Here is a 25,922-nt window from a genome sequence, read left to right as displayed (position 1 = left end):
TGAAGCAGTCACAAAAGGCATGCACTAGTTCCAGAGTAATTGTTTTATATCCACTCTAAAGTATGACCATTGCTCAAAACAATTTTCACCGAGATTTTATCATGGTTTTCTTACAGTCCCTGGAAGAGTGTATACATCAAATACAAACCATGATACTCTCCTCACTTTGTATTACACAGAGGCTTCTAAATTCTCCTTTCAGTTTGTACAAAATTACCTCATATCTAACTGAAGAACCAAAAACAAGAAGAAAAAATCCTCACCCACATGCCTGAAAATGAGCCGCTTAGAATATCACATACTAGGAATGTTCAAGTACCGTTCACTACTTCTGAAGTTATCTGAAATGTACATATTGGGATTAAATGTAATATACTATAAAAAATAAAAATGAATAATTAATGGAAAGGAAAATGATATTTGTGGCTCGGGGAGTACCTGAACTTCTTGAAGGAGAGTTTCTAGTTCAGATGTTATCACAGAGAAGCAAGGCCGATTATCAGGAACCGCTTCCCAACATCTCTGCATTAGTTCTAACAGCTTGGGATGTGCATTCTTGGGAAGATCTGGACGCAGTCCCTAGAAAGTAGATTACAGGAACACAAATTCAGAAGCTTTGCTTTTCTGTATTCAGCCAACTCTTTTTGTGTAATATACTAGATTCTCAAAGGCATTAACATGCTATAGTTGAGAGGAAGTAGAAGAAATCTAAAAGACATATTTGGCCTCCACAAATTTCCCAAATTGGGTATAAATTTACATTTATTCTTTCTTGCTGTTCAAGATGCTAATATAACACAGTCTTAAGTATCTTAAAACCAGCGTTTAAGACTCAATATGTTGGGATCTTCTAGCGAAAGAGCCTGAATGATATTAAAATAAGGCTAAAATACAGTTTAGTCCCCTAAAATTTACATCGTTTGTTAAATTGACAACTGGTGTGATTTTTAGGAGACTAAACTGCATTTTAATCTTTGAATTATTATATTTTGCCAATCTTAATGAGCCTAAATTGTCATTTACAGGTATAATCTACAACTATTCTAAACTCTATTTCGAGGTGCACACCGAAATTTAGAAGTGTCATTTCAAAAGCCATGATATCAAGTAGGGGTGTCCATGAAATGAGTCGAATCGAGTTTAAGCTCATCCTGATGCCTAACCCTACCACATCAGGTGGGGGAGGACAGAACCCTCTGTCAACAGAGCAGAAACAGCGGCTTGATCGTGCGGGTGTCCATGGGTGGCGGTCAGATTTGGTTGAAAGCTATTAAATATGACTGCAGTTGCAGATCCAGCAACGAAGGCACTATCTGGACGGAGATCTTGCTGGAAATGAAGGTAAGGGCAGTTGGGATGGACGGAATCAGTTGGTTCAGATTCTCAGATGGAAAAACCGACACTTGACCCATAAGAGGCAGGTTTCAAAACAACCAACCTGCTGCCACACTCCTACTGCCATAAAAACTAGTCAAAACAGGTTGAGCAGGTGGCCAAAATGCCCTAATATCAAGGCTTACCTCTCTCAAGTCTCATCAAGAAGTGTCAACATTTAGCATCTGTTCGTTCAATATCAGGCATTAACATGCCAGATGTTGATTAATTCAATTTAAATTGGATGATCCGCTAAGATGTAGAAGAAGTTTAACAAAATTTCTAAAGCAGCGAAAAGCTTTAGACTTTAGAGATTGACAAACATCTGGCACACCTATGATGCACAATGCAAATATGTATTACTATTAATCGTCCCGCAGACATGCCCACAGGGTGTGGGGGTTGAATAGTTTCATTGCCAAAATTTTGCTAGTTCCCAACAAAAAATATACCAGTTTGTAAGTTCTACTGACAAAAAATCTTTAGAATGAGTTTTATACATTCTAATTGTATGAAGAAGTATAGCCATAGCCAGCAAGCAGCAATAACACTTCCCAACTGACCTCAAAGTTCCAGTCTTGCCATGCCTACCATCACTTCCCTACAATAAGCTTGCTGCCGGTAGAAAATTTAAGGTTCAAGTACATAAAAAACAAAATTTGGGACAAAAAAACACAGGTAGCAAACCATTTTTCCTACACTCACAAAGTTAAAAAGAACCATTTTTCACAAACAAACACAAGTAGCAAACCATCTTATGCTTATAATTATCCCGCCATCATTGCACCTCCACAACCAAAACCCCCATGCCACCACAACCCACCACGACCCAGACCTGCCGCAACCCACCAACCCAGAACCCACTCCCACACAAATCAAAACCCCACACCCACAAAAAAGGAAATAGTTCAAAAAGTTCAAGCCATAGAAAATGAAGCTAAGGAAGAAATGTAAACATAATTCCACTTAAAATCAAAGAAAATATATATTATGGTACCTGAATTCCAAAAGTGATACTCTTTGAGAAGTGCAGGGAGAGATTTTCTAACCAATTGCATATCACCAGTCCTGCTGTATATGGCATGAACCATAGCACTCAAGAGGGGAGGCTGGCTGCAAAAGGTACCCCTGAGTTTGTGGTTTTAACTCCAATTATATAATCATTTAGATTACGAAAGAAATTATGTAAATGAAATTTGCATATATGAGATTCATATGAAAAAATGTCAAAAGGGAGAAGAAAACAAAAACAATAACTTGAGGATCAAATGATTAAGCCAAAAAGTGTTATATAAAAGCTGAAGCATTAATACCAAGTTTAATGAAATGAAACTGTATGTGCCCTACCTTTCAACTAGAGACTAGTGGTCTAGTATTCATTTTATTTATTATAAAAAGGTAGCAACAACAGTTTAAATTTCAGATTTGGACTATATTAATTGACAGTTTAAATTTCAGGTTTGGACATAACAACAAGTTTTAACTTTTTAAAATTTTTACATTATGGGTTATACAAGTTATATATACTCATAGCCTTATTAATTATAATGTGCTTATAATGTGCTTTAGAGTTGAGACACCTATGTTAAGACATTAATTTGGATTAGACATGAGAGAGAGAGAGGTCTTTAACGGTGCCTAGTGCCAATTGGTTTTAATAATTATAACATCTCACTAAACCCATGACCAAAATAAAGACCCTCTGATGGACTAGCATTCCTGACAGAAATAAAGACCAACAAGTGTTAGAAACCGAGCCCCTAGAGGCACCCTCAGTTTGTGGTCATTTTAAATTTGCCCCTTTAACATTTTTATGTCCCTCATGTAATATAAGATTTTCATTTGATCTGTATATTAGAAATTGAAAAGGATTTCTTAAACCATATAAATAAATAAATATTATAAGAACAAAACAATATCAATAAATAACTAGATATTTTATTAGCACCAAAAAAAAGAAAAAGAAAAAAAAAAAACTAGATGTTTTAGTAAACAATTAGAGGACATAGAGAATAAAAGAAGTGTTCATGTACTTACCGTTGCTTCTGTGGAAGGTACTTTGCCAAATGAACAACCAGCTGATTGATATCAACAGAAGAACCCCAAACTAGATGTTAATCAACAGAAGAACCCCAAACTAGATGTTAATGACTGAATAGAAGGTCTCTTGGGCTTGTTGGTCTTTTTCTTCAGTTGAGCTGCATTGAGGTTAGCCTCTAACAGTTAGCGAAAGCTAAGAAACAAGGTTTCAAAACAATTAGATACATCAGGCTATAATGGCCATTAAATAAAGTCAGTTTTTTTTTATAGCATTTTTTTATTTATTTATTTATTTTTTTTTTTATTTCTGGTATTAGTACCAACTCAAGCTAGGGACTACTACTGCATAGCCGCCTTCATTTAGCAGCCCATATTTTGATGTGTGTTTCCAAGTAGTGCTTTCACCTTTGTACACCAACACCAGTGTCAGGCTCTCTCTAAAAGTGTAGCTAAGGAGCATAGCAATGTATAATACTAAAATGAACATATCCAACTGTTGCGCACTTGGCTTTGTAACCAAACACACAATTATAATAAGAACAATTCATTACCTCCAGCAGTGAAAAAAATGGTTATAATAAGGCACTCCATAGTGTTGTCTATGCATCAATAGACACAGAAGACAAAAATATTAATTTTTTGTAATGTCTTAAACATATATATGCAATAAGAAAGCAAAGTGTTGGAAATATGGATACTACAAGAATGAAGTGTCATAAACTCAGGGGCAAGTAAATTGATGAATGCATAATAAAGTGAGAGGAAGAAGAAGCCATCATGGCATTGTAGACTAGTGGACACAATACATGCTAGAGCAAATCCTAGACAAAAAAAAAAAAAAATTCCTTTTTCCTTTTATTTATTTTTATAAGCAACTCCTTGCAGACTAAAGGCTAACAATGGGATGATAATAAGCTCGACTATAAGTAAAAATAGTTATTTGTAGAGATGATGTATATCATACCCTTGAGAAGCAGATGACAGCATTGTTTAGAGCACAGATGACAGCATTCTCTACAATTAAAATAAATAAATAGGTGATTGCTTTTTGATAAATCAGTAAATTTTCACTGAACAAAACAAAGCTACTTGTTTATGAGGTGAATTAGTAATTGTCTACTTGAGCCAACTACATTTGGGCAAGGGGCACTACTGGGTTATAGCTATAGTTACTGGTCCTTAAGCCCAATTTGCAATTTTATCTAGATCCTATTACTTCCATGTTAGACAACACAAGCCCAAAAGAGTTTGGAAGGGCATCCATTCTTTTTATAGCCCAATGTGCATCCAATAATTTGACCAATAAATCTATTGTCGTGAGTCTCCAAATGTCAGTGAACAGAACAATTTAAATGTTATATTCTTCACAAAAGCAAAAAAAGTTCAAGCAAGTCCTTTGGATCCCCAATAAGTCTCCTTTATGGTCTTATTGTAAGAACCAGTCTTGCATGGGAAAAATATAAACTAGGAACCAGTCTTGAAGGGCCAGTTTGACAGATTCTTTGATAAATCTCAGGATTCAGGTCTTACTTATTGCCATTACATTTATTCAGCCTTAAGATCCTCCTAAAACAAATTCTTTTCCTCTGATTTGAAAGACACTTTGCAGGGGGATAATCAATGAATTTAAATTTACATTTGCTATTGAGTCAGTATTCACTATCCTAACCACTTTCATTGTTCAAGTAGAACTCACCATCTTATAAAATTAGTTTATTCTAGGTCCACCTAATGGTCTTCTTTTCTTTTCTTTTGTACATTTTAATTTTCCCATCATCAGATTTCACCATGCCATAAAGGAGATATTTTGATGTATCATTTTGGATTCTACTGTTTACAGCTAGTAATGGGCATATTTTTAAATTTTAAGGAATTAGTCCTATCTGCAATAAACAGAGCCCACAACTATAGTCTTCATATCAGCCCTTATCTAAAGTGACATGGTATTGTGTAGGACCAAATTGCTGTCAGGTTCTTCCCCCATATGGATAGAATAATTTTCTTCGAAGATGATTTTGAATAGAGAATATATATATATATATATATATAGAGAGAGAGAGAGAGAGAGAGAGAGAGAGAGAGAGAGTAAAACTTTGCTTACCTGTGTCCTTGTAGCTTTATTCCCCTTGATTTTTAAAAAGCATAAAGCTGGCATTATTATTGACTGGATCAAAGACACATCCATCCATTAAAACATGTTATGTCATGTTGGCTGGCATAAATCAACATTTCAGAAACAATGCAGGCTATACACCACAAACCAAGTGAATTTGTGTTTTGCAAGTGCAGAAATATGTATATCAAACTACAATGGCTTATGAAAATTAATGATCTTTTACGTCATGTTGCCCTCCAGAATCTTTGTTAAATAAAGTCAAACAAAATTCCTTTTCTTTAAGTAAAAGTTTCTTGACAAGAGTTTTGTGAAGAATCATCATTAAAATATTTAGAATGTTATAAAAAAATGATTGTATGGAATTCTTACATGAAATTGATGTGGACTACAACTATGTATATATTGAACAAAGTGAAAGCTTACCACCATTATACTGAAGAGAGAACCAATTAAAGCCATAACAAGACCTGCAACCATTAAAAAAAAAGAAAAAAGAGACTATTAAGTAATTGAGCGCAAAGCCTGTGTCTGATTGAATGTGTTTCCTTTTGATCAATGCAACACAAAATAAGGGTGCTTCATACCCCTTTTCCAGCCCAAGTGCAACTGGATGAGAGTCAAAACTTGAAGTAAACTAAAATAAAGAATAGAATGCAAGCAATCAATAAAATTAGAAAATTTCTTAGACCAAGTTACAGTTCAAATGAAAAAGATTCAAAAGCACTACCAAGCATCCAATCCAACTACTTTAGCAATAAACAATTCCAAAGTACAATCAACGAGATTCAACATACAGAATAACTCCAAGGGACCATAAATCAGCTGTGTGGTTGTAAGGCTGTTCCCGTACCAGTTCCAGAGCCATATACAGTGGAGTGCCTGTATTAGAACGCCTTAATTCGTCAAGGATATCATAGCATCTCAATAAAAGTTCACAAAATAGAAAGGTAACCAGAAATTTAATGCAAAGATTGGACAAACCTTTTATGGATCTCAAAACAACAGTATTTGTGGACATTGCACGTGCAAACCCAAAATCACAACTAGGGGGCTTTGACTTATAAAATTGTAAAACCACAAACGGGGACATAATAATTATAAATAACCCCATAATTGGAAAGGTAAACAATGCCAAATTATAATTACGAATTAAAAACTTAGATTTTGCCAACTATCCTACCCTTTATGTTATAAAAAATTATATATATTTTTCAAGGAGAAATTATGAAACATTCATAGTTCACAGAAACAATTTAATTAATTATCTTTTCCATTATTTAAAATAGTACTATTCAATTGATTATTTTCAGATTCACATTAATTATTGAGTGTAAATTAAGATAAATGCAACATACCAGCAAAGTAATCTGAATAGGCAGCAAAACTGTATCGGTTTTCTTCTTCCTAGCAAAACTGACTCAGCCTACTCCATGATTACAAATTTCTCCACCAGCGCAATGAGCAAAATGACCCAAATGGGCAAAACCTCACACAAACTCCCAGCCACAAAACTGAACTATCACCCAAGACCTTACCCACGCCGACAAATGAAAATACGATAAGTAAATAAACACAAACCCAAAACAAATCATTGAAAATACCATGAAAAAAGATGCACAAACAAATCAAACAAAACCCACAAACAATTTTAACAATATATTCCCCAGGCCTAAAACTATTTCTATATGCCCTATAGTAAGAAAAATCTTCAGGTTTATTTAATGCCTGCAATTCAACAGAAATGGACAAGTTGTGCAACTGAAAAATAACTTACATAAGTTATTCTTGTCCATCAAAAATCATTCCTGTTTTCTTCTCCTCACTGGTTGCTTGACTGGTCTCACCTTGCCTTAAAAGAACACAAGCAAATATTAATATGCAAATCATTTATCTATTATATGTAATCAGAATTGAATCGAAGTATCATACCATGTCCAGTCTCACAATCAGGAGGATGTGTCCGTGTCCGTTGCGGCCTTCGCGGCTGATCCTGAATGTGTGAAGCCTCTGGTGGGGCGGCGGGTATCTGTGTCTGGATGAACTCGGTATGCACAAACTCAGGGGGGACAGCACCAGGGGTGGGTCGCCCAGGGGTGGGCATGAATCTCATCTCATCTCTACCATTTACATCTACGGGGGCAGTGCCAGTAGTCACTGGGAGAGACATACGGGCGGTGGGCAATGGAGATGTAGTAAGGGATGTGGGTGGGCAGGTATCATCGCTCCTCATGGATGGGGACCGAGATGTGTCCCCATGGGCAAATGTATGGGATGGACCCGCATCATTGTGTGCCATGGAGCCCATGTCATAACCAATGTCCAAACACATCTCATCTACTGTTTGACTTGCTTCCTCCATGGTGTGGTCATGCACGGGTGTGTGACGCTGACCAGATGTGGGCACGGGTGTCTGACGCCGACTAGATGTGGGACGCTAACTAGATTGACGGCCTCCTTGCCGTTGACGTCTACCTGCTTGCCGACCACGCCCTACAGCCGGTTCACTTGTGTTGCCCACAGTGCGTGCATTGTCCAATGTCAACCGACCGAGCTCTTCAACAGCTCATAAGGCATTAATACAATCATTGTAGATCTCAGACCCTGGTTCGCACTTCTCCATAATCCTCAACTATGATTCAACCTGTCATAAGTATACAAGAATAGTGTTAGTAGGTTGAACTAAACTATGCGAAGCGAGGTACATTTATAACAGAACAGTGTTTTGTAAACTTACCAAAGTGTCCCAGTACGAGGTTTCTCTCGTAATATGGCGAACAGCGCGAGGACGAAACCACACCATATAATTGTCATTGTAGCTCATCTCCCCATGAAAGGGCGGTGCATCGGCAATTGTGGCATGCGCCGCCCATTTAGCAATATGAGTTTTATGTTCAACCACCCAGTTTTTTTCATGCTTGCCCTGAAGTGTTATCTTGTGAAGTCCAGTTGAAGTATCGACATTGATCGGTATGTCTTGCTTCATCCCAAACTGTCGGAGAACACGTTCTGGGTGATGGCCTTCGACCACCCAAAAATGTATGAGCGGCACGATAGACCTCCATATGCATTGGCCTGCCATACAATATGCGGGCAGGGAACCCAAATAATTTCTGTATGGCTCCCAGACAATCTGCAATGATTCAACAGATGCAAACAACCATATTAACAATATAATTAGAAAAATGTGTAACGGATGTGAACAATACATAGCAACAATGTTCAACTCTGAAATAAAAAATGTTTATTCATTGCCACTTGTAAGTACGACAACTACATGCCAAAGCGATTCCTACTTGTAACGCACGATACCTGATTTGGCCGTAGCGAAGTGAGCGACAAACGATAGGCGCGTAGGACGTGCATTGGATGTTTAGTTGTTATCTTAGCCCCTTTCCATCTACCAAACAACACAGACATGACCTTCATATTAGGTACTTACATAATTCCCATGCGAAAAAGATAATACAAAAATTTAAAACGGTAACTATCTAAGATCCTACATACCTGATAGCAAGTGGACCTGGGGACAGTGCTTGGTGTGGATGCCTCATCACAGGACATGTGTGGAAACCTCTCCCATGCCCACAACTGCACCAATAGCACGGCACCGCCAATCTGCTTGGCTTCCTTCTCTGATGCCTTACAAAGGTGTCTATATAACCAACTTAATGCTGCACTACCCCAACTATATCTCTTTCCATTGCTAATTGGATTGAAAAATTGCAAATACATAATTGAGTGTCGTTCGNAAAAAAAAAAAAAAAAAAAAAAAAGGTTGGTGAGATATCAATTGGGTTGTTTCCTGTTTAGCTTCTTCAATTTTCTTTGAGGAGATCTTGTCTTTATTGCCTGCACAAGATTTCTTCATATTGAGTTTTTATAATAAAATTGATACTCCTCCATTTGCATCTATTGCTTGGTATTAGCAGCTAAAGCTAAAACCGAACTCATTGCATGAGCTTTAATCAAACTTCTGACCTGGCTAGTCTCATATAGGGATCTCTGTTCTTCCTGCTTGGGTGGCTTAGGGTACGTTTGGGATAGCCTTTTATTTTTATTGGTTTATTTATTTATTTTTTATAAAAATAAGTTAGGCAAAAGTATAATTATACCTAGAAAAAGTGACGCTTTAAAAGATGTACATAAGTTGGCTTGGTTGTGGTTGGATTTTATGCTTATCCAAACACATGCGAAAGTCATATATAGGCCTTCTTTTGTGTAGTGATCTGGTGAAATTTAATTTGGCCTCTAACATAAGAGATGGTATATGAAGGCAGTAAATTCTTAAACAGGACTTGGGTTTGTCTGTCTCATCTTGATGAGGAGCAACTGAGCAATCATCTGCCAGTGTTGATCCTAATGCTGTTGAATCTGTATGTATTACTGTATATACATTAGGTTTTAGATGGCATTTGCCTTTTCTTCTTGGGAGAACAACCTCAGTGTTTGGATGGAGGGAGATGGGGAAAGAGGATAGGAGAAGAGAAGGGAAGGTGATTGGAATGTACTAACTTTTATTATGTTCTGGCCACCTGTCCCTCTACTCCCTTTTCCTCTCCCTCCTCTCCCCTCCATTCCAAATATATGGTTGTTCCAAAGAATTGATTTAATGTTCTTGCATTTCTCTATATAATTGTGCATTGTGTTAATATTATCTTTTAGGTGACATCCCCACCACACCCACATTTTTTTTTTTTTTTTTTTTTTTTGATAGGTAAAGGAAAAATTAAATATCACCAAATATGAAACAAAAGAATGCTTGAGCAGGCAATATGTACTTGTTTTGGAACCACAAACGATTTTATCCTACAAGCACATCAGTTAGGTACTCACAAACATATTCCGAAACAAAAAGAACTACTAGTTAATAAATTGAGCATTAAATCATAAACAAAACGGTACTATTAATTAAGGGTTTGGTCAATACTAAAGAGACAACAGAAACATAGCCACACAACTTCAACCTACCATGATAGTAACAGAGCACGAATTATCTTAATTACAGGACAGACAACCCACTCATGTAAACAACTGATAATAGGTTTGGGAGGGGAATTGAGGAAGTCTCCATAACCGTCAGCATCTCAAAAGTAATAAGTAGATGAATCACGCTAAAACGAAACCATTACGTAATGAAACAATAAATTGGTACTAACTAACTGGGTCTTACCATATTATTAAACCTAGAAAGTACTTAACCAATACTCAAATAAGAATGAAGTCGAAAACTTTCAAATATGTTAAGATTAGACAAAGTTCCTTGCATTCATTAGCACACTATAAGAAGAAAGAATAACTCATGAAATCAAAATGCGAAATTTCATTGTCACCCAATTTCCCAAATTGAAGTCATGCCAATGCCATAACTAAACATCAGTACCAATTAGAGAAAAACATGAAAAAACCAAAACGAAGACATCATTACTATTATCAATATCATGTGATTATTACCTAAGCTCAAACCATCTCAGACATGCATTTTTATTCAACATTTCCGAGGGTTTCTTATAACATGTTACACTACTACAAATTTATATTATTAGCAGTACTAAGAGCAAGAGCAGTAAAATATTAGTACAACAAAAATTACACTACACTCACGAAAACCCCTTGCGAAGCTTTTGAATTGCATTGTACATTTTGCGCCTCGATCCGACGGCGTTTATTCCCATATCCTTAAGATCCTCGAGCGTCAACAATGGCAAAACGTCGTCGTCCACCTCGTGTATCTCAAACACCGGCGCGTACCGGCTCAACCCTAAGTCGATAAGCCACGACCTCACTCCTTCACTCGTCTCGCATCTCCGATCCCTCGAATCCGACTCCGGATAATTCTCCAATTCGGCGTCGTTTTCCTCCGAAACCCTGGGCCTCGATTGCCTTCTATTGTGCCATATATCGAGTGCCACGTTGTCAACGGAATGGACTGGACTATGCTCCTTCAATGGACTATCTGAGTCTGGATCGAAGAAATCTCGAAACCCTTCGTCTTCTCTGCTATCTCCTTCGGGTCCTGCCGATTCGTCGATTTTCGATACCCAATTGGATCGGATCCGTTTCGCTACGGAGCCCCGCTTCGCTTTCTTCCGGTTCACGAATTCTAGGTTTCCGTCACCGTTATTTTGGTTCCTATCCTCGTGTTCTTGGATGATGACGTCGTTAGAATCTCCGCCGTTAACGAGGTTAGTAATGGAGCGAGCCTTAACCGACTTATTAGAAAGAGGCTGAGGATGAGGATGAGGATGAGGCTGTGGCACGTGCGAGTGGTCTTTGGGGAGTCGCCAGGGTTGGTGTTTGCTTCGACGCACGTGCGAGTCGTAAGAGAGAGTGGCGGGTTGGTCACCGATCTCGCCTAATCGGACGCTGGGCCGGCGCTGTCGTTTTGGGGCTAAAGCTGGGGCCGGGTTTTCGGATGAGGGTGGGGCGGTTGATACAGTTATTGCGGCAGTTGTGGTTGTTATTGTTGTGGCGGTTGTGGTGGTTGTGGTGGCGGTTGGGCCGCCTGGGATTGGGGCTTCTGGTGGTTGTAGCTCAGTTGCCATTATAGTGGCTGAACAGAATATAGCGCACAGAGTATAGACTATAGAGAGCGTGTGTCGAGTCAGAGTGCGTAGGATAAGGGTAGATCGTGGATAGGGGATCTGGGATGGATATGTCATAACAATTAGACCCGAACCGGTTTTTTTCTTTATGTTTTTTTTTCTTTTTTTTTGCAAAAATGCATATTACCCTTTTAAATGGGTCAATTGTGATTATGGTAAGAGTCCGAATTTAATAAGAATGTAATGTTTACATATTTTATACTATTTAATAGAAAATTGTCAAACATCAACGTTTTACTTAAGGTTGTGTTTGTTTCAAGTGTAAATGAAATTGGGAGAATATTTTACACTCAAATGTATGTTTGAGTGCACATGTAAAATAAAATCAAATTGAAAATAGTAAAATTTGATCATAAAATAAGCCCCTTGATCTGTAAAATATTTTACATATCTCATTTACCTTTGTTGAGGTCTAAAAAGTTACAATGCTGCACCAAGGCCCAAAATGGCACAGTAAGTTGAACTCCATGAAAAAAATAATAAAAAGCTTGAGCTCACAATAAGGAAAAATATTTAAGCCGAAGACCCACCAATGGATAGGCCTTAGGGCCCATGAAATGAAAGGAAGAAAGAAAAAGCTCAGCTTGCCAAGATCAAAAAATTACTAGGGAGTCTAGTGGTAAGAATTGGGCTGGAATACCCAAGGACTGCTAGGAGCTTAAGGCCCTTGGGATGTTCAGCAAAACTAGGATGAGATTAAGATAACTTAAAAGGAGTGCCAAGAAACACAAGGAATGAAGAACAGATACGTCCTTATCAGCCACCCAATGATGTAGAAAGGAATCAAAAAGCTTAGAGACTAACAATTCATGAACAAAGGGTTGGTACCTTAGGGAACTCATAAAAAAGAACCATAAAGGGAAATAGCTGGGAAAACTTTCAACTTGGCAGGGATGGAATCGGCTCACTCTGTAAAAATGACAAAAGGAAAGGCAGCTAAAAAACTAAGTTTGAAAAGATGAGGTTTAGAACTTTAGAAGCCTTGAAGGAAGAAAGATTAGAGGTCAACTCTCTAGGGACACCCCAAAATGGAAAGTCAACAAGAGGCTTTTGGGGAAAAAGCACCAAAAGAAGAAAATTATGAGAAACAAAGAAGGGATCAGCCACTAAAGTTGCTGACATAACATTGGTTCTGATACCTAGGGGAGCAAAGAAGGGGAATCAATGGTACCCTAGAACTCCAAGATGACACTATAAAAAAGGGAAGCAGCCAACAGTGAAGGGGCATTCAACAACAGTGAAGGAGAATAAAATCATTAAGAAAACTCTATAAAAAAAACCCAAAGAAAGTAACAAAAGAAAGAAAAAGACCGCCTAGTATCCTCAAATAGTCACTATAGAACATACTTGGATTCAAAGAGATTCAAACTTTACAAGTTTTAGAGGCTTGAAGAGTCATCTAAGTTTGTAATTTTTGAGATTATTTAGACCTTGTAATACGTCTTAGTGAGCATATTGTAATACACAATTAAGAAAAGTAATGGAATATCTCACATTGTCTTAAAGATCCTTAATGTTTATCCTGTGTCTTTTGTTTATCACATTGCTCATTTACTGTTTTCTTAATGTTCCATGCATATATATTTCTTGCTTGTTAGTATGTATGTATTGTAGGATTCCTGCTCTGTGCACCACTTGGTTTGTAATTAGCCCATTTAACTGCGGTGAACCAAGCCGAGTCTCTTAAAACAACAACTAAAAGGCCCAAGGTCCTTGCTTTTACTTTGGTCTGGACATTGTCAAAAAAAAAGGACCCTCACAACCTTTAAACCCATTTTCCAAACTCACACACTCAAAGAGAGAGAGAGAGAGAGAGAGAGAGAGAGAGAGAGAGAGAAGAGAGAGAGAGAGAGAGAAAAGAGCTAAAGCTAGAAGGGAAAGTGACAAGAAGACCACCCAACCCCTTCTCACCAATCAAATCACGCCATCCCATTCCCCTCCACCTGCCAATGAGTAATCCTCTCCTTTTTCTTTCTAACTTTTCTCTCTTCTTCCTCATCTTTTCTTCTCTTCTGTGTCCCTCCTCATCTCCTCCATCTTTTTCAAACCCACCTCCGACCAACCAAGTCCAAATCGGGAATGGCACATATCCAATCTTGTGTCTGCCATCAAGACCCACACCATCCTTTCCCGATTTCAAAGCTCCATTAATGGTGGTGACTGTGGGTTTTTTTTTTTTTTTTTTTAACTGATTGTAAATAATTTTGTTCTTGGGTTTTGGTGGAACAATGGTTGGGGTGATTTGTGGGTTTTAATGGTGGTGGGTTAGGGTGAGTTCTACTGTTGATGGTGGCCAATTGAGGGTGGTGAAACAATGGCTGGGGTGGTTTGTGGGTTTCAATAGTGGTGGATTGTGGGTTTTGGTAGATGGGTTTTGATATTGATTTTGAGATTAATGTATTTTGATTTTTGTTATAATTTTTCAGGTTAATTGGTTATGTGGTGGTTGATGGTGGCTAGTAGTGGCTGGGTTTATAGTAGTTGGTGGTGGCTGGGTTTATGGTGGTGGCTAGGTTTTCCGAAAATAGGTTTTTACATGCAATACCAAACACTGAAAATACTTTTCTTGCAATTTTTCCATAACACAAACAAACAACTAAAAATATCTTCCTTTCTGTAAACATATTTTACACTCAGAAAATATTTTACACATTGCCAAACACAGCCTAAAACTCAATACATTTTACAACATATTATAACACCATATTAGCTTTTTTCTTTTTCTTTTTCTTTTTCTTTTTTTGAAAGAGAGTTTCAACTTATGGCGCCCGCTCCTAATGATAGCTCTTTATCATCAGACCAAAACACTAATCAGTTTTTAGTGTAGGCGGGGATTGAATTCCAGATCTCTTATACAACCATTAGAGACTTTACCAGTTGAACTAACTGGAACCTGCTATTAGCTTTTTACTTAAAACATGATATATAGTATTTATTGAGATATTATCATGTGTGATCATATATATTTATGTATTAGTAATATGATGATGTAGCATGTCCTTATTTTAGGGTGTTAATTAAAAGGTTTACATCAAGTCCTTATAGAATTTAAGATCTCTTCTAGTAATGTAAGTTTTATTTTTTGTTATTTTTGTCTTTTATGATTACATTTGCGGTCACCATTCATCATTTAAACATTCAATTAAAAAAATTGTCATTAAAAAGGACTAATGATCATAACAAATTACTTCAATAATTCTTTTTTTTTTTTTAACATTATATGACTAAAAATCAAATTTTGAAATTTGAAAGGTGTAATTTGTATTTTTGCCTTTTTTTTTTATTTTATATAAACTAATAGTTTGGAGTAGAGTGAGTTGAATCCTAAATGTTGCCCTTAACTTTGATTGTCAAGCATCATACACTAGTACACACTACCATCCAAATACATATCCTCAATATAAAAGTACATTTAATTTGGACTTGAGTGTTAGAGAGTTTGAGACCAAGCGTTGATTTGTATTTCTATCACCTTTTTTTATAAACCGATAGTTAGGAGAAGCTGATTTGAATCCTAAACGTTTACATTTGAAACATCACAATATGTTAGTTGAGTTATAAAACATTTCGTTAAGGTTGAATTTTATTATATAATTGATTGCCTTTTTATAGGAAGTCAAGTCACTTTATTTCACTTTAAGTTGGGGGATAGAAAAGTGAAATCATAAAAATGGTAGAAAGGATAGAAAAAGTGGAATGTTAGAAAATGTTTCAGTTTTTCCTCTTATGTGTTTGGTAGAGAGAATGGAAAAGGTTAATTGAATAAATTTATTGTTATACCTTTAAAACATAAGGAGATGATAGAAAAATATTAGGCAAATTAGTAAATTCCAAACAAAAGAATATTTTATCTTCACATTTCCTCTCAAATTGGGAGGAATGGTGTTTGTGGGCTGAATGGAAAATTCCAACAATTCCCTTTTCCATCCTCCCTCTTTTCTACCAAGCCAAAACAAATGGAATACTACCATTTTCCATTCTTCTCATTTTTCACTCAATCATACGGACCATAAAGAGCATTTGTTTATTAGCCTTTTGTTTTGTTTGGTTGGGAGGATAGAAAATGTTAAGATGATAGAAAATATTTTTTTTCCCATTATGTATGTCTAGTAAAGAGAATGAAAGACTAGAAGGATAAAGAGCAACCATTATTATTAAAAGTTAAAGAACGTAAAAAATTGGGTTAGTTTTGTACTTTTCTTCTTAATGTCATTTTCTCGTCTTTTCTCCCTAATTTGGAGGGGAAAAAATGATGGCCTTGGGTGGAAAACTCTAGCCATCCTATTTTCTTTTTCACCCCTTTCACTCCAACCAAACAATGAAAAATCACATTTTCCTATCTCATTTCCTTCCTCCACTTTTCATCCTTTCACTTTTCACCCTAACCAAACATAGTGTTTGTTACTTCCCAATGAAGATGGGACTATTTTGAATCAATTTTCAACAAGTGCACAAGACACACATTAACAAAAGCCTTTTCAAATGGATCGAGTTGGGCTAGGCAAATCTGAAGGAAGACACAAGACAAAGGCTAGGGGGTCTCAAAGTGGGCTTGGAATTAGATTCTCTGGCCCATTATGGTTCCTTTCTTTCGTTTGAAAATTGAAACGTTTCTCAGTTATGCTTTTTTCCTCTCTCTTTAACGGTTACTCTCTATCATATTTGATTTCATTTCATTTATATTCTACTATACTTCACCATTGATATCATGTCGAAGAAGACAAAGCTATTCCAACACTTGTACAAAGATGCTTCATTTCAACCACTCCTTTTTCTTATCTCTTCTTTCAATCATATAATATGAACTCTCTCACAAAAGAGAGAGAAAACCATTAGGAAGGAGTAAACGCAAAACGTAAACAATAGAAGAAAACAACAAACAATCACAACTGAATTTATCAATGCATATGCAAAAAATGATATCACAATTAATGTAAAATCTTTTTTCTCAAAACACTGGAAAGCACCAAAGATTGTAAGACTAATTTTGTTTCTCCATTTTTCCCCCAACTTTGTAATTGCCGAGCATCATACACACTAGTACTGAGTCACTCTCTCACACTACTAGCCAAAATATGTATAACTTCATCCTCAACATTAAGTGTGTTAAATTTGGACCTGAGTGTCAAAGAGTCTGAGATTGAGTGTTACTTAAGTGATAGAGAGAGACTTTGGTCTTTAGGTAGGTATAGACTACTTGATCTGGTTGTGTCAATGGCTGGTAATATACCTGTAAATTATAATCCTGCTAACCCTTGTGCTAAATGCAATGCAAATGGGAGACATGTTTAAATACAACAACAATAGTAACCAGTTTTTTGTGAACTACCCACCAACTCCTCCAATTGGTCCATAAATGGGTATCAAGTGCAAGTGCTTGTGTTTCAACCTTTGTTGCTGTTAAGAGGAGACAACATCAAAGGCGATTTCTGAGACGCTCCATTGTGCGACCCCTGTTTTATCAACCCATTCCTAAACCAATACCAATCCTGCCCCCTCTTGCGACACCAATTCCCCGAGTAATTTAGTTGTATTCCCTACCATATGCTTTCTCTTTTGCTGCATGCATGTATGTTTTAATCCCTTTAATCAACTTTGTGCATCGTTTTTGCTTTTGTGGCTTACACTGTGAGCCAATCTCTATTTACAAATTGAGGTCCCCCCCCCCCCCCCCCAACTTTTTTCAGCTATATAACCTCCTCTTGTTTTGCAGCTTTTGTTCTCTGAAACATACAGTTTTCACTTTTCAATGTCTTTTTTGTTTATGTTTTACTTTATCGGTATGTTTTCTGAGTCAGTCTAAGTGATTTAAAACTGGGTTGCGGAAAAATTATTTGCAGTTATTATATAATTATCATTTTTTATAGGAAAATTGTAGTTAGGTTCATAAGATGATTTCATGGTGTGTAACCTCTTTGATATAAAAATCAATAACATTTTCCCAATCTTTTCCTTAATAAATAAAGAGCTTTTTATGGTTCTTTTCACCTAGGAGTTTATTAACTATATTAATCTTTTTTTTTTCTAAGAAAACTTATATATGATTTCTAAATCTCTAGCCAAAGAAAGTAGATCTCGAGTATGTTTATCTAGTGTTAGGCATATATATGCTTGTGAATTAATTGCTTGAGGGTTTCAAGTAAGATTAACTAATTTTTCTATTTATACAGTTTTTTCACCCTTATTTTCACATTTTTTGAGTGTTTGATTGGTGCTCCTTTTTGCTTGATTTGTAATTAAACGGATTACAAGGAGATTTACTTTATTTCCAAATACAAAGTTACAAACGTTCTTTTGATCCGAATATTCATGAAGTTGATAAGAACGACCAGCTCCTAGATGAGCTAGAAAAGAATATTTCATCTCAAATTTGTTGATTATTTGCAAAATCACCACTCACACAGATTTGTGGAATAGAATCTAAGACTATTTTCTTGTATTAAAAAAAAAAAAAATCAAAGTTTAGCTATGATTTCTTTTGATCTTACATTAATTTTGGATCTTAAATTGTGTTCAAATATTTGCAAATTATCGTAAGCCCCATGTCAATTACGACAAAGATTTCGATACCTTTGTAACAACAGATTCCAACAAACTATGACGCAAAAAATCTCACGTGCACAAGTAAGGAAATGACAATTGATTACTTTGTCGTTTTCGTGTTCTCGTTATCTGAATCCATTAATTTTTTTAGAAAGATATATTTATATTGTCAATTTAAACATGTCAACTAATTCTTTTAATTATGTTCAAAAGGTCACAAATTATCTTATGCCCTGAGTCAATTGTGGCAAAGATTTTGACATCAATATAATAACAAATACCAACAAATTATGACACAAAACATTCCTTGTACAGAATATCACTTGATTACTCTGTAGTTTTCATGCTCACACATCTAAATCCATTTTTATAGAGGGAAGAAAGTTTTTTTTTTCTCCAATATTATTTGTTATTGGATGTGTATTGATTTTTTTTTTTTTTTTTTTTTGAGATAAAAGATAGAAATTTTATTAGATAAAGTATACTAAACAGTCCATAAGAACCCTGTATCATCAAAACAGGGAAAACCAAGACTTATTCTGCAGAAAGCAAACACTACAAACAGGGGAAAACCAGACTTATTCTGCAGAAAACAGACACTACAGAAAAATAACATGGCAGAAGAAACACCACTGTGCAAAAAAACAACAGATATACAGAAAAATTAGAACCCCTAGACATACAATACCAAACAGCAACAGAAACACCCAAAACAAATCACTGAGCAGCTACCAGCCTCTGATATCCTGCAGAAAACCAATTGCTCCATCAAGAATAACCTTTGGATGGGTTTGGATATGCTAAAAATAAAATTTATTTCAAGCATTCCAAATTGCCCAAGCAATCACTGCCCATCTTTCTAACTCCTGTTGTAGAAGTTTATCCAATAGACATCGAAGAAGCATGAAAATATCTTGGGCTTCATTAGGACATTTCTGAAGCTTTCCTCGGCAAAGGGCCCAAACATTTCTTGCAAAAGGACATCCCACAGTAGATGTGCAACAGTTGGACGCATTGTGATTCCTAAGGTTTGCATCTTCTCTTTAACTTGATACTGTTTTGCACTGTGATAAAAATTAGTTTGCTTTCACATCAAATTTTTGGAAATCGTTGATCCTAATTCTGCATTGATGTTTCACCCTCATAACGTGACCCGCAGTTATGAATTTTAAAAATAACACCACCTAGCTAAGAGATGCCTTGATTAGCCTACATCTTTTGTTACTTTGACCTTGAAATAAAAGTGGTAATACTAATAAGTGGTAATATGAGCAGTATTTGCTCAAACATCTTTCCCAAGAGGATTTAAGTGATAGCTATAATTGAAATTAATACCATCATGACTCTTCTCCTTCTTCCTTCTGATTGAAACTAAACTGTATATACCCCAACTGGATTCAATGGAGGGGATTATCATGAATTTGATCGATATGAACTATCAGCACGTCTGAAGCTTCATATTCAGGCTCGACTTACTATACTTGCTATATCCTCGTACCAAAACTAGGGCCAATATTGAGGCCAAAAAAAAAAATAGGACCCAAAACGCATTATTACGCATGTTCTTCCCTATTTAAGTCAAAATTCACACCACAACAATGACTTTTACAAACCTCAGAATATATAATTACCATCTTAAATAGCACCATCTAGAAGGATTACGAATTGAAATTTTTATTGTTAAACCTGGCCCCTTTCTCTTTATAACAACTTTGAACGTTAACACCAATAAAGAGCCTAATTACAAGCATATAAGTGCTTTAGAGCATTCCCATTGGGGATTGTGAATGGGAAATGTAGGGAAAATTTAGCATTAAGGCACAAAAAGAGCCCAGTAGCCGGACTTGTAAAATCTGAGAATTGCCAATTTTTTTGCAATTGTGCTACAGTGCCATCCAAAATGTAAGATGGCACGGTAGCACAATTATAAAAATTATAATATATTTTAATTCCAAAAGATCACTATAGCACTGTACCGTCTCACACTCTGTCTCTCACTCCCTTTGATTTCACTTCCTCTTCTCTGATTCTCTCTCTCCTTTCAATCCTCACTTACTCCCTCTCTCATAGCACCCTCTCTCTCTCTCTCTCTCTCTCTCTCTCTCTCTCTCTCTCATGATGCTGGGTTTTTTCTAGCATGGCTAGGTTTTTTTCTCTCTCATGGTGTGGTTGGTTGAGATTGATATGGGTGTGCTTGGTTCGACGTGGGTAGTGGGTGTGCTTGGTCTAGCATGTGGTTTGATGAGTGTGTTTGCTTGGTCCAGCATGGGTGTGCTTAGTCCGATCTCCACCAATCTGCTATGTTTTAGTGGTGGATGGCTGCAACGGCAATGCGTTTGATGAGTGTAGATGTGTGTGTGGGGTTGGGTTTGTGACTGATGTGGTGCTAGTGGTGGGGGGTTACGATGGTGGTGGGTGTTGATGATAGTGGAGGTGGAGGTTGCCGTGGCAGTGGTTTGCTAATGTGGGTTCATGCTGGTGGAAGTGGCGGTGGTGGGTAGAGGGCAGTGGGCATGGTGATGGCTTGATGATGGTGCCCGGTTTGTTTGGTTATTTTTTAATGGGTTTGTGGTTGGTTTTTGGTTGGTTTGTGGCTAGATATTTGTTGGGTTTGTGGTGGGTATGGTGTCTTGGTGGTTGCTGTGTGGTGGTGACTGGGTTGCTGTGTGGAGGTGGTATGGTTAAGAGGGAGGCTGCTATGTAGATATGTGGTTGAAAGAGTGACATAGAGATAGAAATTAAAATGGAGTAAGAGATAATTTTATATTAGTTTATTGTATAATTTATATTATTTTGATGTGCGGAATGGTAAAATAAAAATTGGAATGTTGGATGCATTGTAAAATGGTATGGTATGGTATAAATTAGCTTTTTGATAAGTAGATTTTTGGAATGCTAAAATAGGATAAAATGACATTTTCAGTTATTAATGCTCTTACAATGATTTTTCTGTATTGTATTAATTCATGTATTATTATATTTAAAATTTTAAATGTGTAAATCATTTTTTTCCTTTTAAACACAAAAGAACATAAATTATTGTATTTTATATTGTATTTATTTTTTCCCCTAAAACTTAAATAAAAATTGTAATAAATAAGTGAGTGTAACACAAAAGTGTAAGTGTAGTGTATTTAAATCTAGAATTCCCCCTAAATGATGTGTAATAGTAATACCCACTTAAATAAAAAATAGTAATTTAGTTTTTTTTTTTCCCCCAAACTCAAATGAGAATGATAATAAATAGGTGTAATTATATTTTTTGTAGGGTCTCGATTTTCGGACTAGGCCCAAAAATGAATGGGATCTTGGCCCCAGTGAGCTCAATACAATAGATTTGTAGAGAGTGGGCTAAAAAGCTAAGCTTAAGTGCATGGGCAACGGTTAACATGGGGGTTCATGGCGATCAAACAGAAATGAGCTAAGTTTATCAGAGAAAGTTTGTCCTCGGCACAATCCGTGGAGCTCTACTCCTGTATATGTGTTGGGTGACAATGATTACAAGAGTTCTTGAGATCGCCATCATGCTTTTTTCTCCTTCTCTCTAGCATTCCCACTTGCTGCCTTATAAGCTATGAAGGTAAGGGAGTAATGTACCACTAGAACTCCCTTTTATTGTGGGTACCTTAGACATGCATGGCAATGTCCTACGCCGTCGTCGACATGCTTTGTAACGACCTAGGCATGCATGGCAACATCCTCGAATGGAGTCCTAGGAGTCCCACATCGAAGGAAAACTCCCTTACTTGCTGCCTTATAACCTATGAAGCCAAGGGAGTAGTGTACCACTAGAATACTCATGAGAGTTCTAGTGGTACACTACTCCCTTAGCTTCACATCTTATAAGGCAGCAAGTGGGGGGGGTGTTTTCCTTCGATGTGGGACTCCTAGGACTCCGTCCAAGGACGTTGCCAAGCATGCCAAGGACGGCCTAGAACGTTACCATGCATGTCTAGGACGTTGCCATGCATGCCTAAGGTACCCACATTTTTATATATATAGAAAGACATCTACGATTTTGTTTATTTATTTATTTATTTTTGTTTACACTTAAAAGAGAACTATGTGTACAAATTAATTTTTTAGGACTTGCATTTTAGGTTACTCAGCCACAACCCCCCCCCCCCCCAAAAAAAAGCCTTTGAGGTTACTTATATAAAAATAAAATAAAAAATTCTTTGTAAAGTTGTTTACAAGAGAAAAAATGGGGAAACTTATGGAGTATTTAAAGGAGCTAATCATGAATATTTGACTACATATCATTTAAGAATTTATTATAAAGGTGGAATTTATAATGTTTATTTAAGGACAATTTAGAGTATTTAAAGGAGTTTGTAGTGGATATTTATTACAATGGTGGAATTTATTATTGACACCAAAAAAAAAAAAATTTGACATTGACCAATAATTGTCTGCATCTTTCCAACGTTATATGTGTCATTGTTTTATACATTGTCAAAAGGACATGTGTCACCATTGTGTGTATCCTCTAGTTTAACAATCCAACTTTTATATTATACTATAGAATTATAGAATGTAGATAGATTAGGAGGAATGGTGTTGGTGGGCCGAGTGGAAAACTCCAACAATTACCTTTTCCATCTTCCCTCTTTTCTACCAAGCCAAAACAATGGTATTAATCATTTTACATCCTCCCCCTTTTTCACCTAATCAAACGGACTACAAAGAACATTTTTATTATTATTAGATTTTTGCTTTGTTTAGTTTAAGGATAGAAAATACATATTTTTTCCTATCATGTGTGTTTGATAAAGAGAATGAAAAACTATAAGGATAAAGAGCATATTAGTTTTATAACCTTATTATTATAAGTAAAAGAACCGAAAAAATTGGATAGTTTTGTACTTTTCTTCTTAATGCCATTTTCTCTCTTCCTCTCCAACTAGTTTTTGTCATGTGCTTCATACGGTTTTAATTTTAAAATTATATATAAATCTTAGAAATAAACACATTTTTAAATAGGCAAAAATACCGATTTGGTCCCTACATTTTGAGGTCATAGTTTATTTAGTTCCTATATTTTGGTAGCAGTCAGTTTGGTTCCTATTATTTTTAACTTGCAACTAATTTAGTCCCTACTGTTAACTCACTAACAGAAAATGCATATGTGGCAAACAGTTTACACTATTAGCATGCCTAGTATTAAATTATTACATGATATGATGATGTGTCTAATTTTTAGTGGCCACATTAGCATTTAAAATTACTTTTCTTTTCTTTACCAATTTTTTTTCTTTTAATTTCTTACAAATCTTTTTAACCAAACAAAATTTTCTTTTCTATTTTTATTTCTTTACTGTAAGTTATGGGTTACTAAACTCTCTCTCTCTCTCTCTCTCTCTCTCTCTCTCTCTGCAATTTCTTTACTCTTTAGCTTCTCTCTCTGCCTCTCCCTCTCTTCTGCCTTTCACTCTATTTCACTTCAGCCTTCTTCTCTTCAGTCATCAATGGCTATCAACAAAGACTCAACGCCTCCACCAATGATTGGCAAAATCGGACCATACATAGTGTTCATGAAACCACCATCGACTTCGTCCCAACTCCCAAAAGCTTTCTTAGCAACCATTTTTTGATTCACCTAAGAAGATCGTCATCCCTCCACTGAAACAGTTCAATAAGTTTCTTCAAGAATGAGATTCGTAATGGATGGTCCTGGAGAAGAATGAGAAGGGCTTACCAAGAATAATCTGGGTTTGATTACATATAAGGTTGTTCATTTTTGTTTTTTTGGTTCCTCTACCCTTTCTAAGTTTTGAATCTTCTAATTTCTGAAAGCACCTCAAAAAACAGAGATCTACTTTCTAGTTCTAATAAACCACAATGGGAAGCAAAATGATGATTTTTTTTTTTTTTTTTTTTTTTAAATAATCTTGTTTAAAGGAATGGAATGGAATGATCATAAGGGAATGGAAAAGAATGGAATGGAATGGAATGATCATAAGGGAATGGAATGGAATGGAATGTATTTAAAGAATGGAAAAGAATGAAATGGAATGAAAATGAATAGAATGTAAGTAATCTTGTTTGGGAGCAGCATGGAGGGAATGGAATGAAATCATTTTATGACAAAATTACTATTAGACTCTTGTTTTAAAATAAAGAGTTGAATATATAGGGGTATTTTGGGAGTTTTAGTAAAAAAATCATTAAATCTAATTTCATTCCATCCTCCCAATTTCGAGGAGAATGAAAATTTGAGGTTTTAAGGAAATGGAGAGGAATGAGTGTTCCCTCCTACCCATTCCATTCATTCCCACTTAAACTCCCAAATAAGGGAATGGATTTTCCATTCCTTCTATTAAAACTCCTAAACAAGATAATGGAAGAATATTCTAAAATAATTCTTTTTATTCCTTTCCTTTCCATTCTATTCCCTCCTCCCAAGCAAGGCCTTAGGGACTTCATGTTTGCTCTCAGAACCTCGTTAAAGAATTCCCATTCATTATAGGAAAAGAAAAAATCTTTGGATCATTGTTGATATCTGATAGTAGTAGCACTAATAAATAATCAAAGGCCCTTTCCCAATTAATTGTTGTTTATGTAAAGAATAAAGTTGCAGAGAAAGAGAGTGTGTTGGTTACCAAGAAATTGCAAGAAAGGGAAAAAAAGAAAGGGGAAAAAAAACTTGAGAAAATAAAATAGAATTTTTAAAAGGAGACGTGGCTTTTTTGCCATTCAAGCACTGATGTGGTCACTAAAATTTAGACACGTCATCATAAAATGTAATAGTTTAATACTAGGCATGCCAACAATGCAAATTGTTTGCCACATATGTATTTTCTATTAGTGAGTTAAAGGTAATGACTAAATGGTTGCAAGTTGAAAATAACATGGACTAAATTAGCTGCTACCAAAATATAGAAACTAAATTGACTGTAACCTTAAAATGTAGGGGACCAAAATAAAGTTTTCACCTTTTAAATAACACTTGCATTTAGAGTTTATGCTTCTTTTGTTAAAAAGGAATATAACCTAAAGTAAAGTTTTAGACTAATAAGATTTTAATGATAATAAGTTGATAGAATGTAGGAACATATAGTAATTTTTGAAAAATATTTTCCAAATATAGCACAATAAATTAATAAGATTTATCTATCTCAAAAAAAATTAATAAGATTTAGTATTGCATATAAATCATTAGCAACCACCCCCCCCCCCCCCCCCTCCCACACACATATATATAAAGGTGTAAACAACTACCAAAATAAATAGAAATTTGAATAAAC

General features: G+C 35.9%; 2 protein-coding genes and 1 long non-coding RNA gene across 6 annotated transcripts; all 3 read right to left on the bottom strand.

The window, feature by feature from the left end:
- On the bottom strand, positions 1-3,493 carry LOC136065620 (serine/threonine-protein kinase STY8-like). Of its 4 annotated transcripts, none has more exons than XM_065769106.1 (4): positions 3,412-3,493; positions 2,372-2,502; positions 439-579; positions 1-341 (listed from the first exon to the last, which is right to left on the bottom strand). In XM_065769106.1, exons 2-4 carry the CDS (start codon positions 2,456-2,458, stop codon positions 312-314), a joined length of 258 nt encoding a protein of 85 aa, XP_065625178.1. In that variant the 5' UTR covers positions 2,459-2,502; positions 3,412-3,493; the 3' UTR covers positions 1-311. The 4 variants fall into 4 exon arrangements, 3 of the variants coding, with proteins under 3 accessions (XP_065625178.1, XP_065625179.1, XP_065625180.1); XM_065769107.1 differs by having other exon boundaries at positions 2,372-2,487; XM_065769108.1 differs by having other exon boundaries at positions 2,372-2,483; positions 3,412-3,466.
- An 882-nt stretch (positions 3,494-4,375) lies between these two features.
- Positions 4,376-5,851, bottom strand: LOC136065621 (uncharacterized). Its single transcript, XR_010627244.1, has 2 exons — positions 5,516-5,851; positions 4,376-4,428 (listed from the first exon to the last, which is right to left on the bottom strand). It is a non-coding gene; the product is annotated as an uncharacterized LOC136065621 (long non-coding RNA).
- A 5,081-nt stretch (positions 5,852-10,932) lies between these two features.
- LOC111988771 (uncharacterized) lies at positions 10,933-12,189 on the bottom strand. Its single transcript, XM_024020563.2, has one exon. The coding sequence runs from the start codon at positions 12,187-12,189 to the stop codon at positions 11,128-11,130; it is 1,062 nt and encodes a 353-aa protein (XP_023876331.2). The 3' UTR covers positions 10,933-11,127.
- Positions 12,190-25,922: the final 13,733 nt, after the last annotated feature.

The sequence above is a fragment of the Quercus suber genome, unplaced genomic scaffold, assembly GCF_002906115.3.
Source record: "Quercus suber isolate HL8 unplaced genomic scaffold, Cork oak 2.0 scaffold_1054, whole genome shotgun sequence".
Classification (NCBI taxonomy): Eukaryota; Viridiplantae; Streptophyta; class Magnoliopsida; order Fagales; family Fagaceae; genus Quercus; species Quercus suber.
The sequence above is the reverse complement of the archived record's forward strand: the minus strand, read 5'-3'. Positions and strand labels throughout refer to the sequence as shown.

Coding starts and splice junctions, on each gene's coding strand:
- LOC136065620 (XM_065769106.1), bottom strand. CDS start 2,458: ATGCCATATACAGCAGGACTGGTGATATGCAATTGGTTAGAAAATCTC. Junction 580..2,371: donor GTATCACTTTTGGAATTCAG/GTACCATAATAT, acceptor TCTACTTTCTAG/GGACTGCGTCCAGATCTTCC. Junction 342..438: donor CTCTCCTTCAAGAAGTTCAG/GTACTCCCCGAG, acceptor TGTACATTTCAG/ATAACTTCAGAAGTAGTGAA.
- LOC111988771 (XM_024020563.2), bottom strand. CDS start 12,189: ATGACATATCCATCCCAGATCCCCTATCCACGATCTACCCTTATCCTA.